This window comes from Notolabrus celidotus, chromosome 23 (genome assembly GCF_009762535.1).
Source record: "Notolabrus celidotus isolate fNotCel1 chromosome 23, fNotCel1.pri, whole genome shotgun sequence".
NCBI lineage: Eukaryota > Metazoa > Chordata > Actinopteri > Labriformes > Labridae > Notolabrus > Notolabrus celidotus.
The window spans coordinates 13,947,226-13,963,515 of record NC_048294.1 but is presented as its reverse complement, the minus strand read 5'-3'; the positions used below and the strand labels follow the sequence as shown (position 1 = coordinate 13,963,515).

The window sequence follows — 16,290 nt, the reverse complement described above, 5'->3', positions numbered from 1 at the left end:
AACCACAACTGAACCACAACCGAACCAGAACCAAACCAGAACCGAACTCAAGCAAACAGAACCAGAACCAAACTCAAGCAAACAGAACCAGAACCAAACTCAAGCAAACAGAACCAGAACCAAACTCATGCAAACAGACCAAATCAGATGCCACATTCTGTTACAAAACCATTCTTACCCTAACCCCAGGGTTAGGGTTAGGGTTGTGATTAGGGTTAGGGTTAGGGTTGTGATTAGGGTTAGGATTAGGATTAGGGTTAGGATTAGGGTTAGGGTTATGGTTAGGGTTTAGGGTTAGGGTTAGGGTTACGGTTAGGACAAGGAATTGGCCGCCATGCTGACCAATCAAAACAAAGTTCTGCTGTGAGCAGAGCTGGGGCTGAGCACTGTCATAGACTACGTGAGCAGAGCTGGGGCTGAGCACTGTCATAGACTACATGTCTTTCAATGTAGACTTCCACTGAGAGGAACATATTAGACTATTTAGGAACTAAATTAGGAACTAAATTTAGACTGTCATACCAGCTTGATCATCAATAAAAATGTCCTGGAAATGTCCTGGAAAATGATCTCTGGAAAAGAGTGGGAACCCTGAGGATGCATCCTTCACGGCCCTACATATCCCATGATTCCTAGCAGGCTAGTTTAAACAAGGTGTTGGACTCTCAAGCTGCAGAGTGTGACACTGTTTAATATGACCATTTGATTTCAACTCATCAGTGGTCTACGTATATAAAATAAAAAATATAGACGCCCTGAAATGTGAAATTATCTTAAAAGTTGTGGTGAGAGTTAGCTAACTTGCTAACTTGCTAACTTGCTACCTTTTAGCTTATAATTTATTCAAATCTTTTTATTTTATTTTATTTTTTAGAAAAATGACAAATAGTGTACATTGTAATCACATTTGCAGTAGCAAGTAAGTACAATGGCTAAGCAGCCATACACAAATTTAAGTTTGGGTATTCATACATAAATTTACATACACATAACATAAAATAAATATGTAAATAAATGAAATAAAATAACAAAATTGAAATAAATAAAAACCCACCCCAGAACAAAATTTATTTCTACAGTTATAGTATCTACTTCAATTACTAACATAAGGGTATCAAATAGCTGTTAATCACATAAGAGATGCAATTAGAACATACAAGTATTCAAGGATTAGTCCTCTAAAGTCTAAAGGTGTCTAATTTGTGACACTGAATGCAGCAAAAGCTGCTAATACCTTTGTCTGGAACAGTCCAATAGTGTTTTGAAGGACTTAAGTCCAGGCACATAGCTCATCACTGTTGAGGATAATTGAAAGGCCAGTTGAAGTCCAAGGGGTGCTCAAGCCACCTCAGGCCACCCCTTGAGACACCCCTGTGTATTGCAGCCCATCGATCACAGTTGAAAATAGGTCACTGACAATCTCTAATTCAATCTCCTGAGGCAAAATACCAAATGTGATATCATTTTAAGATGCTGTCTCACAAAAACCATTAATAATGAATATCTCAACCAAACCACTATTTTTCAGGAGTATCAGTCAGATAAAGGGGATCAGGTAACCGCCACTTACATGGCATCAAGTGCCATCATTGCTGCCTGTGTGCCACAGGAGCTCTTTGTTTGCTAATTTTGAGCTATCTAGCCAGAGAGCTGATGCCTTCGATTGATCCTTCAATCCAAGCCGAGAAGTGCCGTCGGCCGCATAAACAAATTAAAACTGTACTCACAGATGGCAGCTGCGTCCAAGAGATTATATGTCTCTTTTGTGTCTTTTTTTTTCAGAGTGCAAACAGGGTTGTTGTGTTTTTTTCTTTGAGTGAGTGATGTGAGTGTGGGTGTACTTAAGTGTGACTTTGCAAAGAATGCTGATGATTCTAACCCTGTGATGTCCTCTTCCTGGGCCTTGAGACATTTTTCTGCAAAGAACGAGTCATAAAAAAAGTATTGGAAATTACTTCACTCCTCTTGACTTCATTTTGAAAGGCAAGATTTAGCCTTTCAGCTAGTGGTTTACACTTGGCCACAGCCATGAGCATTTCATCGTAGATGATTTGACCTCCATGTCACGCCATGACACTACAGGAGTGGTGATGTCAGCTTGTTCAGATGAACAGATTAGCCTCTTTTGTTGCAAAAAACCTTTCTGGGTCACTTGGTTTTGCTTCAGCAGAAGCAGCTCAATGACTGTCACAAAGACACACCATGGAAAGCTGCTATTTCATCCATGTCTTCTTTGAAACATATTTTTCAATTCCCTTACATTTCATGGGCCTTCAACCTCCTGAGGCTCCTAATTTGAACCCTTCCCTTTGGATATAAGTCCACCATTTCCAAAGAAGGCAAGTGGACATTTGGTTAAGAAGATTCCTTAAATATAGGCAAAAGCACAAGCCTCAGCTCAAGAAATATGGACCTGCTTTGGTTCCACCTACAGGCCATTATTTACGCTGTAGATAGGTGTGCTAAGATTGGCCCCAGGGAGGCGTTCAAATGCTGGTAAGTGACACTATTCCCGACAGACCAGTAAGTATAAATCAATGGCACATCCCGCTAGATGATGGAGAGGGTGATATTTGGGTAGCATTCATCATTGTCCTTATACAATATCTCCAAACTGGCACCATCAGACGGTAACTATGATGGGAAAGGACATTGAAGGTTGACTTTGTGTTTTATGATCTTACACGTAAGCATAGAGCAATACAAAGAGCCAAGGAGAGGGCTTCAAATAAATCTACTTCTGTGTTTAAGGCATGAAAAAGGGAAAAATGCCTATTTATCCACCCATTTCTGTGTGACATCACACTTAGGGTGGGAAACTCAAGTGTTGATATTATGGTTCACAAGCTATTAAAACATAGGGACACTGACTAAGTGTTATCATTTCTTCACTTTTCAATTCTTTATCAACTGAAACACAATTTATATCAAACATCAGGCCACATTTTAAGTAGAACATTTAACTTATTATTAACCCAACACAATAGCTACAATTTTTATGATGTAGCACAAAACCGTAAGCATAGAATTCACACTTTTGCAAGCATGTATCGCAACATTATAAACACAAACATTAGCCCAAAGAAAGGCAGAAAAAAAACGTCTTTCAAGCAATTTCAGCTAACAGTATTGTGCAAGGAAACAACTTTAAGCTAGGAATTCACACTTCTCAAACGTGTTACATTATAAACACAAATGTTAGCTGAAAAGCGCTCCTTGTATGTCTTTCATACAATGAACAGTTTGGTTAGCTAAAACATTTTTTAACTTTCTGCCAATTAATACCTGATAGTATTGCTAGCCAACAGGAAAATGTTAACAAGGGATTACCTTTCATAATGTTTCTTTCAACATTATAACCAGTGATGTAAGCTAACATTAGCTTCCATCCAGTTGCTAGCTGAATTTATCATTAGCTAGCATTAAGACTTGAAGCTTGATTTTTACACCTTTCCAACATTATATTGTAACATAATAAACACTTATATAAGCAGAAATTAATTTAGCTTTCAACCAATTTTAGTTAACAGTATTGTTCGCTGTCCAAGCACAAAATTGTTATCTTGGAGTTTAACCTTTCTAATTTGTCACACTGTAATCAGTCATGTTAGCTTAAAAAAAGCTATCTTCTAACAAATTGCTTGATAACAGTATTGTTAGCAAGCACAAAACCGCAAGTTTGGATTTTCCATGTTTTAAGCAAGCTTTGTAACTCTATAAACTAATTGTAGTTAATAAAACATGGTGGAGTGCTATAATTAGTTGTTATCTAGTGATATGCTTTTTTTTTGTTTTAATTTCAATTAAAGGGCCAACCATTAATTTTGTTTCAGCTTGTTGTCTTTTCAGTTGATTATCAATTAGATAGTCTTAGATAATAATTGTCAGATTACTACTGTTTTTAGGATTTTCAAATCTTGTACAGAAGAGTCTAGCATAATTACACCATTTGAGATTGCCATCCTGAGATTAGAGGAAAATGCTCTATGAATATGGTGATAAGCAATCAAAAGTTCTGCATAGGCTTTACATCATTGTTAGTGTAGCTTATAACACAATCTGACATTAGGTGCATGTGCTGAATGTCAACTCTCACTACACTAGTCCTCGCTACTATCTCTCTTCCAGCCCTTTTAAAATGTGACAAATTTGCCAGGACCCCTGATTCATGCGCCCTCTCTCTGCAACTGTTCCTCATCCCAGTGCAGATCATAAATCCACGGTCATACCGGAGGTGAACTTGTCACGACTCCCTGCAGTGGGGCCACTACCCCTTAGCGCAACTGTCTGCCCTGTCTGACTGTATTTCATGAGTCAAAGCCCGGCTCTGGAGGCATATAGGCAGATTTATGCATTTTAATTGGATTGGCTTCATGGCCTCAGAGCGGTTCTTTGAGGTATAAAGGATCGACACTCTGTTCTCTTCACCACTTTACCCTCTTACGCATTTCAGAGGACTGGTTCAGGAGATTTCAGCTTTGGTTGTTATGGTAATTAAGTGAGTATGTCAGGTTCAGATGGCTCAGCTGAGATGACCATTACGTGTTGCGAAAAGGCTCGTTGCCTTGTCTGCTCCTCCTTGTCAGAACGCTCGAGTGCCCAGAAATCTTATTCCGTGCTTTGTGTGAGCAGATCAGGGGCAGAGCCAATCTCCTCAGGCATCCGTCTGGAATGAAAAATATGTGTGTTTAAGAAATAAAAGAAAAATGTAGCGGAGAAAGATTGGAAGACAAATGGAATGTGCACAAGCCCGCCTCGCCCCGCTAAGTAACACGGATGCCGTATGACTTGGCCGCCCCCTGCGACACAGCCAGTGAATTTCAGAGCAAATTACGTTTGCCCACTTTAGAGACCTCGATACTGATTCCCTTCATGGAGGTTTGTCGGTGTGAGGTTAGGTGTGGAGGCTCCGCAGATCACATCATTTGCCATCCTGCCTGGGCAGAACCCTTGGTGAAAAGGAAACTCTCCAGCAGAGACATTGTTCCTGCGACGTCTCAGCCATCATCCAGCTCCCAGAACAAAGAAATCATTCTGCAGTAAATCCATCACACAGGTGTAGATACACTCCGAGCCCTTCTCTTTCTGTTTCTACAGCTTTGTCTTCTTTTCTTTTTCTTCCTCTGCTGCCTTGTCTTTCTCTCTGACCCGGCTGCTCCCCCATTGAAGGTGAGATTGTGATGGATAGAGCCTGCAGCCACTGCACAGCTCGCCAACCCAGGAGACCTCAGGGTACCTTCAAAATGCAGCTTCGCTAGTACCACCCACCGCATCAATACCTCAGGAATGCAGAAAACAGACTTATATGTCACATCCAAGCACAAACATCGACATCTGCTGCCATCCACTGTGTAGGCAACCCTCTAAAGTAAGGATGCTTACTTCCAAACACACACACACACTCACACAGGCGTCTGCTCTATATAACATCTTGCCAACCCTCCAACGTATACACAACGGCTCATCAGGCAGGAAAATCAAACGTGCGCTCTCTCTCCCCAGACTCAAGGAGCACTGCGGCTGTTATTGTACCAGAGCCCCTTAATGATCAGCATCTGTTCCCCCTCTCTGCTACAGCATTAGCCGAGCTGCCTCTAAACAAGGCTTTTGTGTGATACTTCATCCCCCCAAGTTTCCTCACTCTAACTTGACTGTAGGGGGGAGGATGATAAAGAAGAAAAGAAGAAAAACCACCCATGGATGTTGATCGTCCCCCTCTCTCCCTGCCCCTGTGGAAAATACTGCTGACTGTGGGCAAAGTATGATTTAAAGAGGTGCTTGTTTGAGAGTCATATCAGACATATAGGGCTTTTGCTGCCATATTTCTCAACCTAAGCAAACATTTTTTCTTGGGTTTGTAGGGCAGTATGGCTCTGAGTCTTGCATTATTTGCTGCAGGGCACAGGCTTTGAATCAAATATCAAACAGCTTAAGTCTACACTTAGTCTGGAGGCTAATGTACACTGTCAGGGCTTGATGTAAACACAGCGAAAGGGAGTTTCTTTAACTCACATCCGAGCTGATTCGTAACAGCCTGTCAAAGCTAATTGTCAGTCTCTTCTGTGTTGAAATAATGCTGCAGTAAGACAAAGTCATCATGTCAAGTCTCAAAAGTTCCATCCAGGTAATCCTGGAGTCCCAGTAGGGATGACTGTCATTTCTGAAGAGGTTGGAATATCTCTCTGAACACATCCCCCACCCCCTTCCTCTAACTTTATTCATCTATGTTTTTTAAGTCGATGCCCAGCAGGCTGAAAAAAGACGACTACCCCTTTGGGAAATTAGGAAGCCTCAGGAGCTGACCAAAGTGTTTGGATGCAGTAATTATGTTTAGTTAATAAATCAAGATGTCACTCTCTGATGCCTATCCACATTTTTTAACATATAAAACACACTTAATTAAGGCCTGATTCATGTTTTGGCATCCGTCTTGGCATTTCTCCTCTTCCCCACTGGTGGCATGATAAATTGTCATGTGTCTGTGCAGGTTATTGCACCAGATGTGAGCAATTCAAAGAATCTGCAAATCTACCTTGACGAAGAGCTCTTCTGTGATGTCTTTTATCAAGCCAACAGAAGTGGTGGTGTGGGTCTCAACGTAGCTGACAATATAATACCTGATACATGTCCCATAATAACAATAATATTAAGATACAGTGATGGTGTGAGAATTAATAAATAGCAATAGAATCATACACAGATACTTCATGATATCTGATGGATGCCACAAGGTTCACCAGAAGTAATGAAGTAGGGATCCAGTGAGTAAAATTGGAGAGGAAATTTGTTTAGAGAGTCCCACTATTTTGGAATAACATTGATATTTGGTGGAGTCAGTATGACAGCATATTGCCACATCAATGTTTTGCCCCACTCCAAGCCAGCAGTCATGTCAAGTGGCCCTTCAACACCCCAAGCCAAGTGATTTTAAACTGGACTTAATCTATTATCTATAAAAGAAGATACATAATGACTTAATTTAATTGAACTGTCAGTGTTTGTATTCAAACTACAATTTTTTTCAACCACATAAGCTTGTGGATTTATTCAATATTTGAAACAAAGTCTTCCTTCACCTAATAGTTTTAGCTAACTTTTTCACTATTCTATTAGTTTTCAGCTATTTCAAACATTTGTTCATCACTTCTGCCCAATTCCACCATTTCTCCAAAAGTTTTGTTAAACTATATTCATCATTATGGCCACAATTTTCTACTATTTCAATGTTGGTCTTTTATCACTTTTAAGCATTCCCACCATTCATCCAATAGTTCAAGCCGACTGTTTTACCATTAAATACATTTTTCAGTGAACTCAATAGTTTATTTGGCACTTTTAACTATTCCCACTGTATATACAGTGTCTAACTATTAAACCATTTAATCCATTATTTTTAGCTATTTTAAGCAGTTAGTCATCACTTTAAACTATTCTTGCCATTTACCTTTTAGTTCTAGCTGACTAAAACACCATTAAATCTAAATGTCAGCTATTTCAAGCATGTACTGACCATTTTTTATTATACATGCCATTTAAACAATATTTTAAACTGACTATTTCAAAATGTTTTCTTTTTTTCTGTTAATTCATGCAATTATTCATCACTTTTAACTATTCCTACAATTGTCCAGCAGTTTATTCTAACTATTTAAACTGACTATGCTCAGATATTTTAACCTTTGTCTTCAGCTATTTACCACATATCCACTATTTTTAGTTAGAATGCTTTAACTTCATCTTTTTTAAACAGTTACATTTATGTTTAACTACATCCAAAAGCTTCAGTCTACTGTTCAAACAGGAAATCCAATATTCCCTACTGCTACATCCATTTATCTATTGTTTTTATTTATAATTTGCACTGTTTACCCATAAATTGTATTAACGCGTTTGCTTCAAAACAATCTATTGCCATCAAACATTGTCTCCAGTATAGCTGGTTCCAGGTCAACTTTTTGCCATTTCAACCATTTGTACACATTATCAATAAATGAAGAAACTATTTCAGATTCTTTGCGCACATGCTAACTAGTTATTATTAATGCTATGTCATGTACTGTAACGCATTAAAGCTTACTCCATGTCAATTTCTAATCTGTGTTTTATTCACTTTAGCAGCACCTCTGTCTCTTCTTTGAAGAAGTTCTTGTTGTAAACAGTTTCTAAAAAGTTTGCTGATCAAGCAAGAAAGTTATTGGACCTTCAAAATTTCATTGCAAGTTTATTGACAAGATGTCACCTATTAAGCATTTCTAATTAAACTCCCATTCTAGGTAGGACCCAATCTTATCTCTGGCAGCTTTTTGGCAGGATGCTGCTTCTTCTGTGTTTGTTTTAATGTTTTTGGGGCCACAGAAGTCAGTCATTCTGCAGATTCTGCTGTTTTGGCCCGTGTTGCTTTTTCCCTGCTTCTGTCCCAGCATCCCTGTGTGCGCTCAGCTTTTATGGACTGATGTAAATTCTCTCTTTCATGGCTGCAGTGGAGTCACTGTTGATCCTTATCTCTCCAGTAAAGCCACAGATTTATTGTCAGCAAAAGGCTTTTTAGTGCTCAAAACTGGCTGTGGTGGCAAATTACTATTGAAAAGGGAAAATTATCTAAAAGCAGCGGTGAAAGTTATTGACCATGTTGTGGTTTGATTGCATTCCTGTTGTGCCGGTCTTAGACACCTGCGGCCCTGTGGACTGCTCACTTTGTTTCACTTTGTTGCCCGAACAAAATGAAACAATAGGGGGGCATTTTAGATTGATTCACACTGACTAATTCATGATTCATATCTGCCACCTGTGGCTCGCTTTGTACTGGTTTGTTGGAGAGCTGAGTGACTACACTTTACCCCCCAAATGTAAAAAAACGGTTCAAAGTATAATGAAAACAGAGGTTGGTGTTACAATGGAATGGTGACTTTTAAAGGCATTTTTTCAGTTTCCATCTATTGATTGTGTTTTGTTCTGTATTTGGAAATAAAAAACCCTTAAACTAGACCCTTATGAACTCATTTTTATCTGGTTTTGCCCTTAGGTCTTGCCAAACAGAAACAAAAATGAGGTCTGGGTTTCAGTTACACAAAAATAGTGCAGACAAACAAAATACAAACCAAGTTACCACCGATTTTTATGAACACTGGACTGGAGTTTGCTAACCATTGCCTTTCATCATTTTTCTTACAGAACACAGACCCTGTTCACGACATGCTTCTCGATGTCATTACCTGGGTTGGAATCCTCCTGTCGCTGGTCTGCCTCCTCATCAGCCTCTTCACCTTCTGCTTCTTCCGAGGCCTCCAGAGCGACCGCAACACCATCCACAAGAACCTCTGCATCAGCCTGTTCATCGCTGAGTCCCTCTTCCTGGTGGGGATCAATCGAGGCGACCAACCGGTAAGATACAGGCAGATTCTTACAACCATTGATAGAGATAATTATACCAAAAGAGACCATGGATAGTATCATTAATTGTAATGTACAAGCTGTAATATAAGTTGAAGTCAAAATATGCTGAGTAATCATTAGATTTTTTTGATTTTTTTGAAATACATGCTTACATTTTGTCTTGTTTCATTTGGACAGAACCAATCTAGCTTCCCCATGTAATGCTAAGCTAGGCTAACTGGTCACTAGTGCTGACAGTTTTGAGGGTGCAGATAGAGGTATTTTTTGTGCTGCTGTATTGGGCATGCACCATAGTGATCACTGTTGCAGTTGCTAAAAACAACATGCAAACTGACGCCGTCGCTCCATTCATTTCACTGAGCAAAGCATACAGGGATTCATGGAGATGCAGACCAGAGTGTCGGCACCATTTATTCCCAGCTTCTCTCCCTCGCTAGGTCATAATCATGCATGGAGAGGAAATGCTGGTAGACTATTGAGTAGGTAAACCTTGTGCAGGGCTCGTTTGACTGAAAATACTCCTCAGTCTAAGACGACAAGTGACAGACGGAAGTGGGTGAAGCGACTTTAGGCTAATTGGTCACAGCCAGTGGGACCAAAGTTGCTGTTGTCTGAGCTGAGAAATAAAAGTATCAGAAAGCACATCACAGTAGTACAGAAACTGCACATTGTGGTTCAAACATGTTCCCTCTGAGGGACCACAAAGACAGATTAAATGTAATCCTGTTGCTATCTATATTGTGGATTTGACGGCAAACACTCCAATTTTGAATTGAAACCAAACCCTAATGCAATGAATGACATTGGGTCATAAAGGCTGTAGTGTGCAGGCTAAACAAATAGTATTTTTTCGTGATACTTTTGAGTCCATTTAACCACGGTGGTAGCAACATGTTTGAAACACTGTACCTTAAAGATTGAACTTTTTAACCCAGTGAGATTTGTCTTTATAGTTCCAGGATGAAAAGCTAGAAAAACTAACAAATAAAAGGAGGACCTTTACTTTTCTTTACACCTTACACAAAACATTGAATTTCAAAGTTTTGAATTTTATTTTGGGCATTTTTATGTTTCCTTTAGGCTGCTAGATTTGTACCCTGGAGGCTTTTTTTTGTGAATTTCCACCCTAGGTTGTTCACCATCCACCCTCCAACTTTAAGAACCCAAAAACTCATGAGAAAACATAACCTTCTATGACCTGCTATGTTGTAAGTGCTACTTCTGAGCGAGTACCTGTGGCCGTGAACTTCTTTCAATTCCACCCTGCTCACTAGACAAAAAAGTTAAAAAAGAAGAAGAAAAGAGAACTGCATGCTCTTCATCCAATAAATGCTCCTCTTCTTTGGCTGCACAGAAGTAACAACATGCTTGAAATCACTCACACACAGTCAATCACAACACACACCTGCCAACTCAGTGTCACGTCCTCATATCTAGATCACTCTTACACTGTACACACTTCCGACATGGATTCACCTCCTGGTTCTGTTTTACAATTTGTAAACACTTGAGATTAAACTGGATGAAGCTGTTCAATACACTAACCCTTCTAGTATTTTAGCTGTGGTTTGAAAAGCATTTTTTCTCCACTAAGAGCTCAGCTGTGGTAGCAAGTGGAGGCACGCTGTCACCACACAGTCATCTTTAAGTGTGTGTGTTCAACAATCACACGGTGGAGGAGTCATTACATTTATACAGATCCATTGAGGGCTTTATTCCACCTACAGCCTGTGGATCTTTTTGCCATTTTGGCTTACTAATAAGGCAAAAAATGTGTCTGAATATTCTCACCTGCCGAAAGTAAACATTAACTTACATTGGGGTCATACGTCAAATTAAATATTATGCTAATAGCATTTTTCATAATCAAAGTTATGTATTAAGGCTGGAGCGCAAACACAGTGTTAGAAACCAGTCAAAGTCACTGCAACATTCACTGTTATAAGTCGTCCTTTGCCCAAATAATTGAAGCTTTTTGGGTTTTAATAAACCACAAAACTCACAAATTTTGGTATGAGCATCAGAAGTACATTATGGGTCTCAGATGTTGGTGGGCCTACTTGGCTTGATAACACTGCTTAGCAATTTTCAACAGTACAAGCGTTTGAGCACGTTTAATCTAGATGGACAAAATTTGGTAGGCATAAAGAGTGTCCCCTTGCTAAAGAAAAGTCTCATGTGGTAATTTTCAAAATCAAACAGAAAGTCTGTAACTTTCTCACACTTTTTTTAGGGGGCATTTCTGTCTGTGATACGCTTTTTTTCTCTGTCTCTTTTACAACTATTACAGGTCCTACCTGGATAAACAATCCAAGCAGCGACCTCTGCTGTCTGAATATTTAGCCACTGTAAAAGTGCAAAGAGCTGCAGTTCCTTAAGTGTCCACACGGATCAGGCTCCAAAATCCAAGGGAACCCCAACAGAGCCCACATTTAAACAGCCATTTTTACAGCAGAACTGGATCAAAAATGTTTTGGTCACTGTACCTCCATTTTTTTCCGTTGACAACAGTACTGGCAGGGACATTTCTTGTCACATATTCTTCCAATTATATCAAGGCTCAAAGTTGTACTTAACGAGGGGCACAGCATGACTGACAGATAAAGCTGTTTGCTGGGCGGATAGGCTATTACCTCAACTCCACCTGCAACAATTTCTAGCTTAGCAATAGCTAGTTGTAGTCAGCAGGCCTTTCTCAAACCACTCTCTGCACCCTCCCCCTGTTTGTGCACTTCTAGTGGAGGGTTTGTCACACTGAGTGTTATCTAAAACCTCTGGGAATGTGTTAATCCGTCCAACTCAGAGTCGGCACCGATGCTGACTTACTGGCTCTGTGTAATGCTGTTTATCAGTCATTGTAAAAGATGCTCTGTCTATTAAGGTTCCATGTTACTACTGCAACAAATGTAAACTGCTTCAAACAAGAGAAAATCATGGTTCATAGAGATGCAAAAATGTAAAAGTTTAAACTTGATTGAGGTTCTTAGAACTACCAATAGTCCATGTTTACCTGTTCAGATCATTTCAGCGTCATCTGCAGCTCTTCACCTTTACGTGCACATACTTCAGTTGTTTCTTTTTCTTCTTGTTTTTAATCACTGTTAAAGAGTTAAAACACCTCCAGTTAGTTGAAGTTTAAACACTAAACGTTTCAGAATCACCTCGGCCTTCGATCAGATGGTAACTTTACTTTGAGTCAGTATAAACGTGTTTGTTTTTTAAAATAACTATGGTTACATTGAGTTCCAGGGGTGAGGGGAGTGTGTCCCAAAGCTTGCCACTGTATCTGATCCCTCCACCTTGATGAAGGGTGCTTCATTCAGCAGTTAGTGTGAAGTCTGATGGAGGTCACTCTATGATTGCTTGGGAGTCCCAGTATTTCCAATATGGGAATATATGGGAACCCCCCCCCATCTTTGGGCATCGTAATGCTGCTTCAAAAACCAATTGAAGACTTCTTTAATCGTCTCTTTTGATCACATTGCCCTGTGTATATCACTGTTACATCTAAAAGGAAGCCTAACGCTATCAAATCTCATCTATGGCCAATCTATATAACCCTAAATATCGAAATCAAGCTCACAGGTCAACATTTATCTGCAAAGCCACTTCCCGTGAAGTTAAAGACAATGCTTTGCCCTACACCTTTTCCCTTCCATAACATTTTATGAGTGTGATTCACAGCCTGGGCTCTGAGATCACTCTCCTGTACTGCAATTAATGTCCACTCAACCTTTTAGTTATTTAATTGAATCCATTTTCAGCGACAAAATACGCCAGTTATGTTCAACTGTGCCGATAATTACATCAATCCATGTAAGTACTTTATCTTATTATTGTAAGAAAGTGAGAGGACACGCGCATGCAAGTGGATGACAGTCTGCTGTGTCTCTAACTACACACTGCGTGAGAGCACCTGGCTGTGCTCTAAAAATGCAATGAGCTCCAAATGGCTCTTGGACTGTTGACTCCACTTCTTCATATCTCTCTTTCATCCGTGCCAGCTAAAGCAAACAAGACCACATGGGCTCAGTAGCTGCGGGGCTCCTCTGCCAGTCAGTACAGGCAAACATCCAATCACGTTAGCCAAACAAAGCTAAGTAATGCTAATTGTCGGGAAAAGACAAACATGCAGAGGTCAGAAAATTATATCTCCTGGATGGAACACTTGGTCCAATTGTGCCATTTAGCTGTGATTTTAGTCCATCAAGGAATCCAAAGAAAATCCCATATGATTTGATTTAAATGTTTTGAACTAAAGATACTCATATCTTATTTTTTAAGTCTCATTTTCTTGTGTGCCACTTTAAATACTTCACAGATTGCCTGTGCCGTCTTTGCTGCCCTGCTCCACTTCTTCTTCCTGGCAGCGTTCACGTGGATGTTCCTGGAGGGCGTTCAGCTCTACATAATGCTGGTGGAGGTGTTCGAGAGCGAGCACTCACGCCGACGCTACTTCTACATGGTGGGCTACGGAGTTCCAGCGCTAATTGTGGCTGTTTCTGCTGCAGTGGACTACAGGAGCTACGGCACAGACCGAGTGTGAGTACACATAATATTAGCTTGTGAGGCTTTACAGTTTCTTGAAATGCTGCTGCTGCAAAAAAAAAATCCTGCTTTCCTCTCAGTGTTTTTCCCTAATGATGGAATGAAAGTACCTTTTTAGAGACAGAATAATTGTTTTGACATTTTGTCATGAACTCAAAGTTATGTCTTACTGTAGAGCACTTGGACAGCTTCCTTGAAAAGTGCATTTGTCCACTTAGCCAGACAGATCTTTCAGAGATATGAATTTGCGCCAAGTTCCATTTACAAGTCTTAAAGTGTATGTCTCAGCCTGTGGAAACAGCTGGAAATGTCTTCAGTTGTTGCTCTGGGTAAGCATTGTCAAGTTTGAGAGAAAAGGCATTGTGAGACACAAGGAAAATACACTCTCTCAGTTTTCTTTTTACAAACAGAAAGCCTGCTCTTAAACCGGGGGCATGGAGTTTGACACATGTTGGTGTTTTTCTTTTATTATCCATTCTTTTGAGTTTCCCAGTCTTTTGAAAGAGAAATACAAATTGACTGACCGTTTGTCAAATTTTCTCATGGAAGTCAAACTTTAAACATTTTTAAAACAAGTCACAAAATGCTTTACACCAAATAGCTAACATGTGGCCATGCAGTCACATCCACCAAGTGACAGAAGCACAAAGCATGTCCCACTGATATTACTAAGTTGCAGAGTCAGTGTTCAGCTTGAATGCTTGTAAAACACTAAAAAATACCTCTAAATTAAGATCTGAGTAATATATTATTAAAGCTAAATTATAGAGAATAACTGGGTCAATTGAGTCTAAAGTCAGAGTTGTCAGTGTCACAAGGCTGGCTCTTTTTAACCTGGTTGTATCACCATGTTAACTTACTTAGCAATGCTAACTTGGTTGGGACTTGTTCTATTTTATGACAATGTTCTCTGTGGTCAGTTTGAATCCTCAGTTAAAATGATAAATTTATAGAAAAAATTGAGCCTTAATTATACATTGATAAAGCACTAGTGAAAGTATCAGATTAAATCACAGTCCTTGTCTGTAAAGTTGAAATCATGTGAAAGAGAGTTGTACTGTGCACGATAGTTAAATCAGAAATAAACAGTTTATCAGAAGGTAAAATCAATGTATTCAATTTCTAAATAATGTTTTCTGGCAGGATTTGCTTGGTCTACTTCCCCAGCTTTGAAATCCACTACATATGATTGTCAGGAAACCTTTTAGTATATTAAAACTATAAAGTTGCATCACCATCCATAACTTAGTGTCTAAATGCAGTTAAAAAAAAGGCAACCTATGTGGCCTGAGTCAATTGGAGGTACTGTAATATACAGCTTGGTGTCATCAGCATAGCAATTAGCTTTTTTTTTGCTGTGTCTCCTTAAATGTTGCATCAGAAATAATGTTATGGTATAAACCCCAAACTGAAGGACCAGTGAAAGAAAACACTAAGCTGGTATTTTTCCACTGAGTTGCAGAGCAAGAGTAGTAAAGGTTTGTTCAGATTTGTGATACCTTGGAGTCGACAAATATCATACCTTCCTTTAAATAACACATTACATTACAAAGCATTCAAAAGGGATTTTGTTTTTCCTCCATGCAGGACTTGGGTAGAGTTGACACCCGAGGTAAATAAGCAAAGAAAGATACAAGGATTTAACCCCAAACCAGCCTGCTTAGTGGGTGGAAGGAATAAAAAATAACCCACCATCAGAAAGCCCTCTAACAACATGCCAACTGTTTGTGTTCTGCAATCTTGCAAATGACGCTCCAATAGCTATTGCTCATCATCATCAACTTTTAATGAAGCAGAACGGTTACTCATGCTGGGAACATTTCCCCCACTGCTGAATTGACATTGTTCCGACAGTGAATAATGCTAACTTCAGGAGAGAGCATTTCTGGGTGAATATTGTGCTACAGTGGCGAATGTCTTCACCATTTTAGGAGGCAAAGATTACAGAGCAGGGATGGAGAGATTTGAAGGAAGGAGAGTGAGTTTGAACAAGGGGATGGAGAGTGAAAGAGGCAGGAAGAGACAAGAGAGCAACATTAAATGGGCAGCAACATAGACCATCTTTGTTTTTTTTCTGGAGAAGCTGCCTAAGATACAATTTCCCAGCACTCTCTTTGAACACAAAGTGGCCCATAAAACAGTGCAATGCCAAGAGGAGCACCGCCCTCTATTCCTCTCTGTTAATCTCAAGCCCATCTGAAAATAATGAAGACCAGCATCAGCAGTTTGCTTCCAAGATGTTTATCATCTATGGCGCACATACACACGCATTTTGCCACACACAGCGTAACTGGTAGACAGTGCATTTGTAGATTGGCAGAGCCATAGTTCTTGGTGATGGATGAGGTG

At 39.7% G+C, this 16,290-nt stretch overlaps 1 protein-coding gene across 1 annotated transcript in view; it reads left to right on the top strand.

The window, feature by feature from the left end:
• The window catches only part of LOC117807151 (adhesion G protein-coupled receptor L3-like), a 309,664-nt gene that overhangs the window by 257,615 nt on the left and 35,759 nt on the right, over positions 1-16,290 (top strand). Inside the window, exons 16-17 of the mRNA XM_034676232.1 lie at positions 9,172-9,381; positions 13,715-13,935. Coding sequence (XP_034532123.1) covers positions 9,172-9,381; positions 13,715-13,935 — 431 coding nt within the window. The remainder of the gene's footprint in view (positions 1-9,171; positions 9,382-13,714; positions 13,936-16,290) is intronic.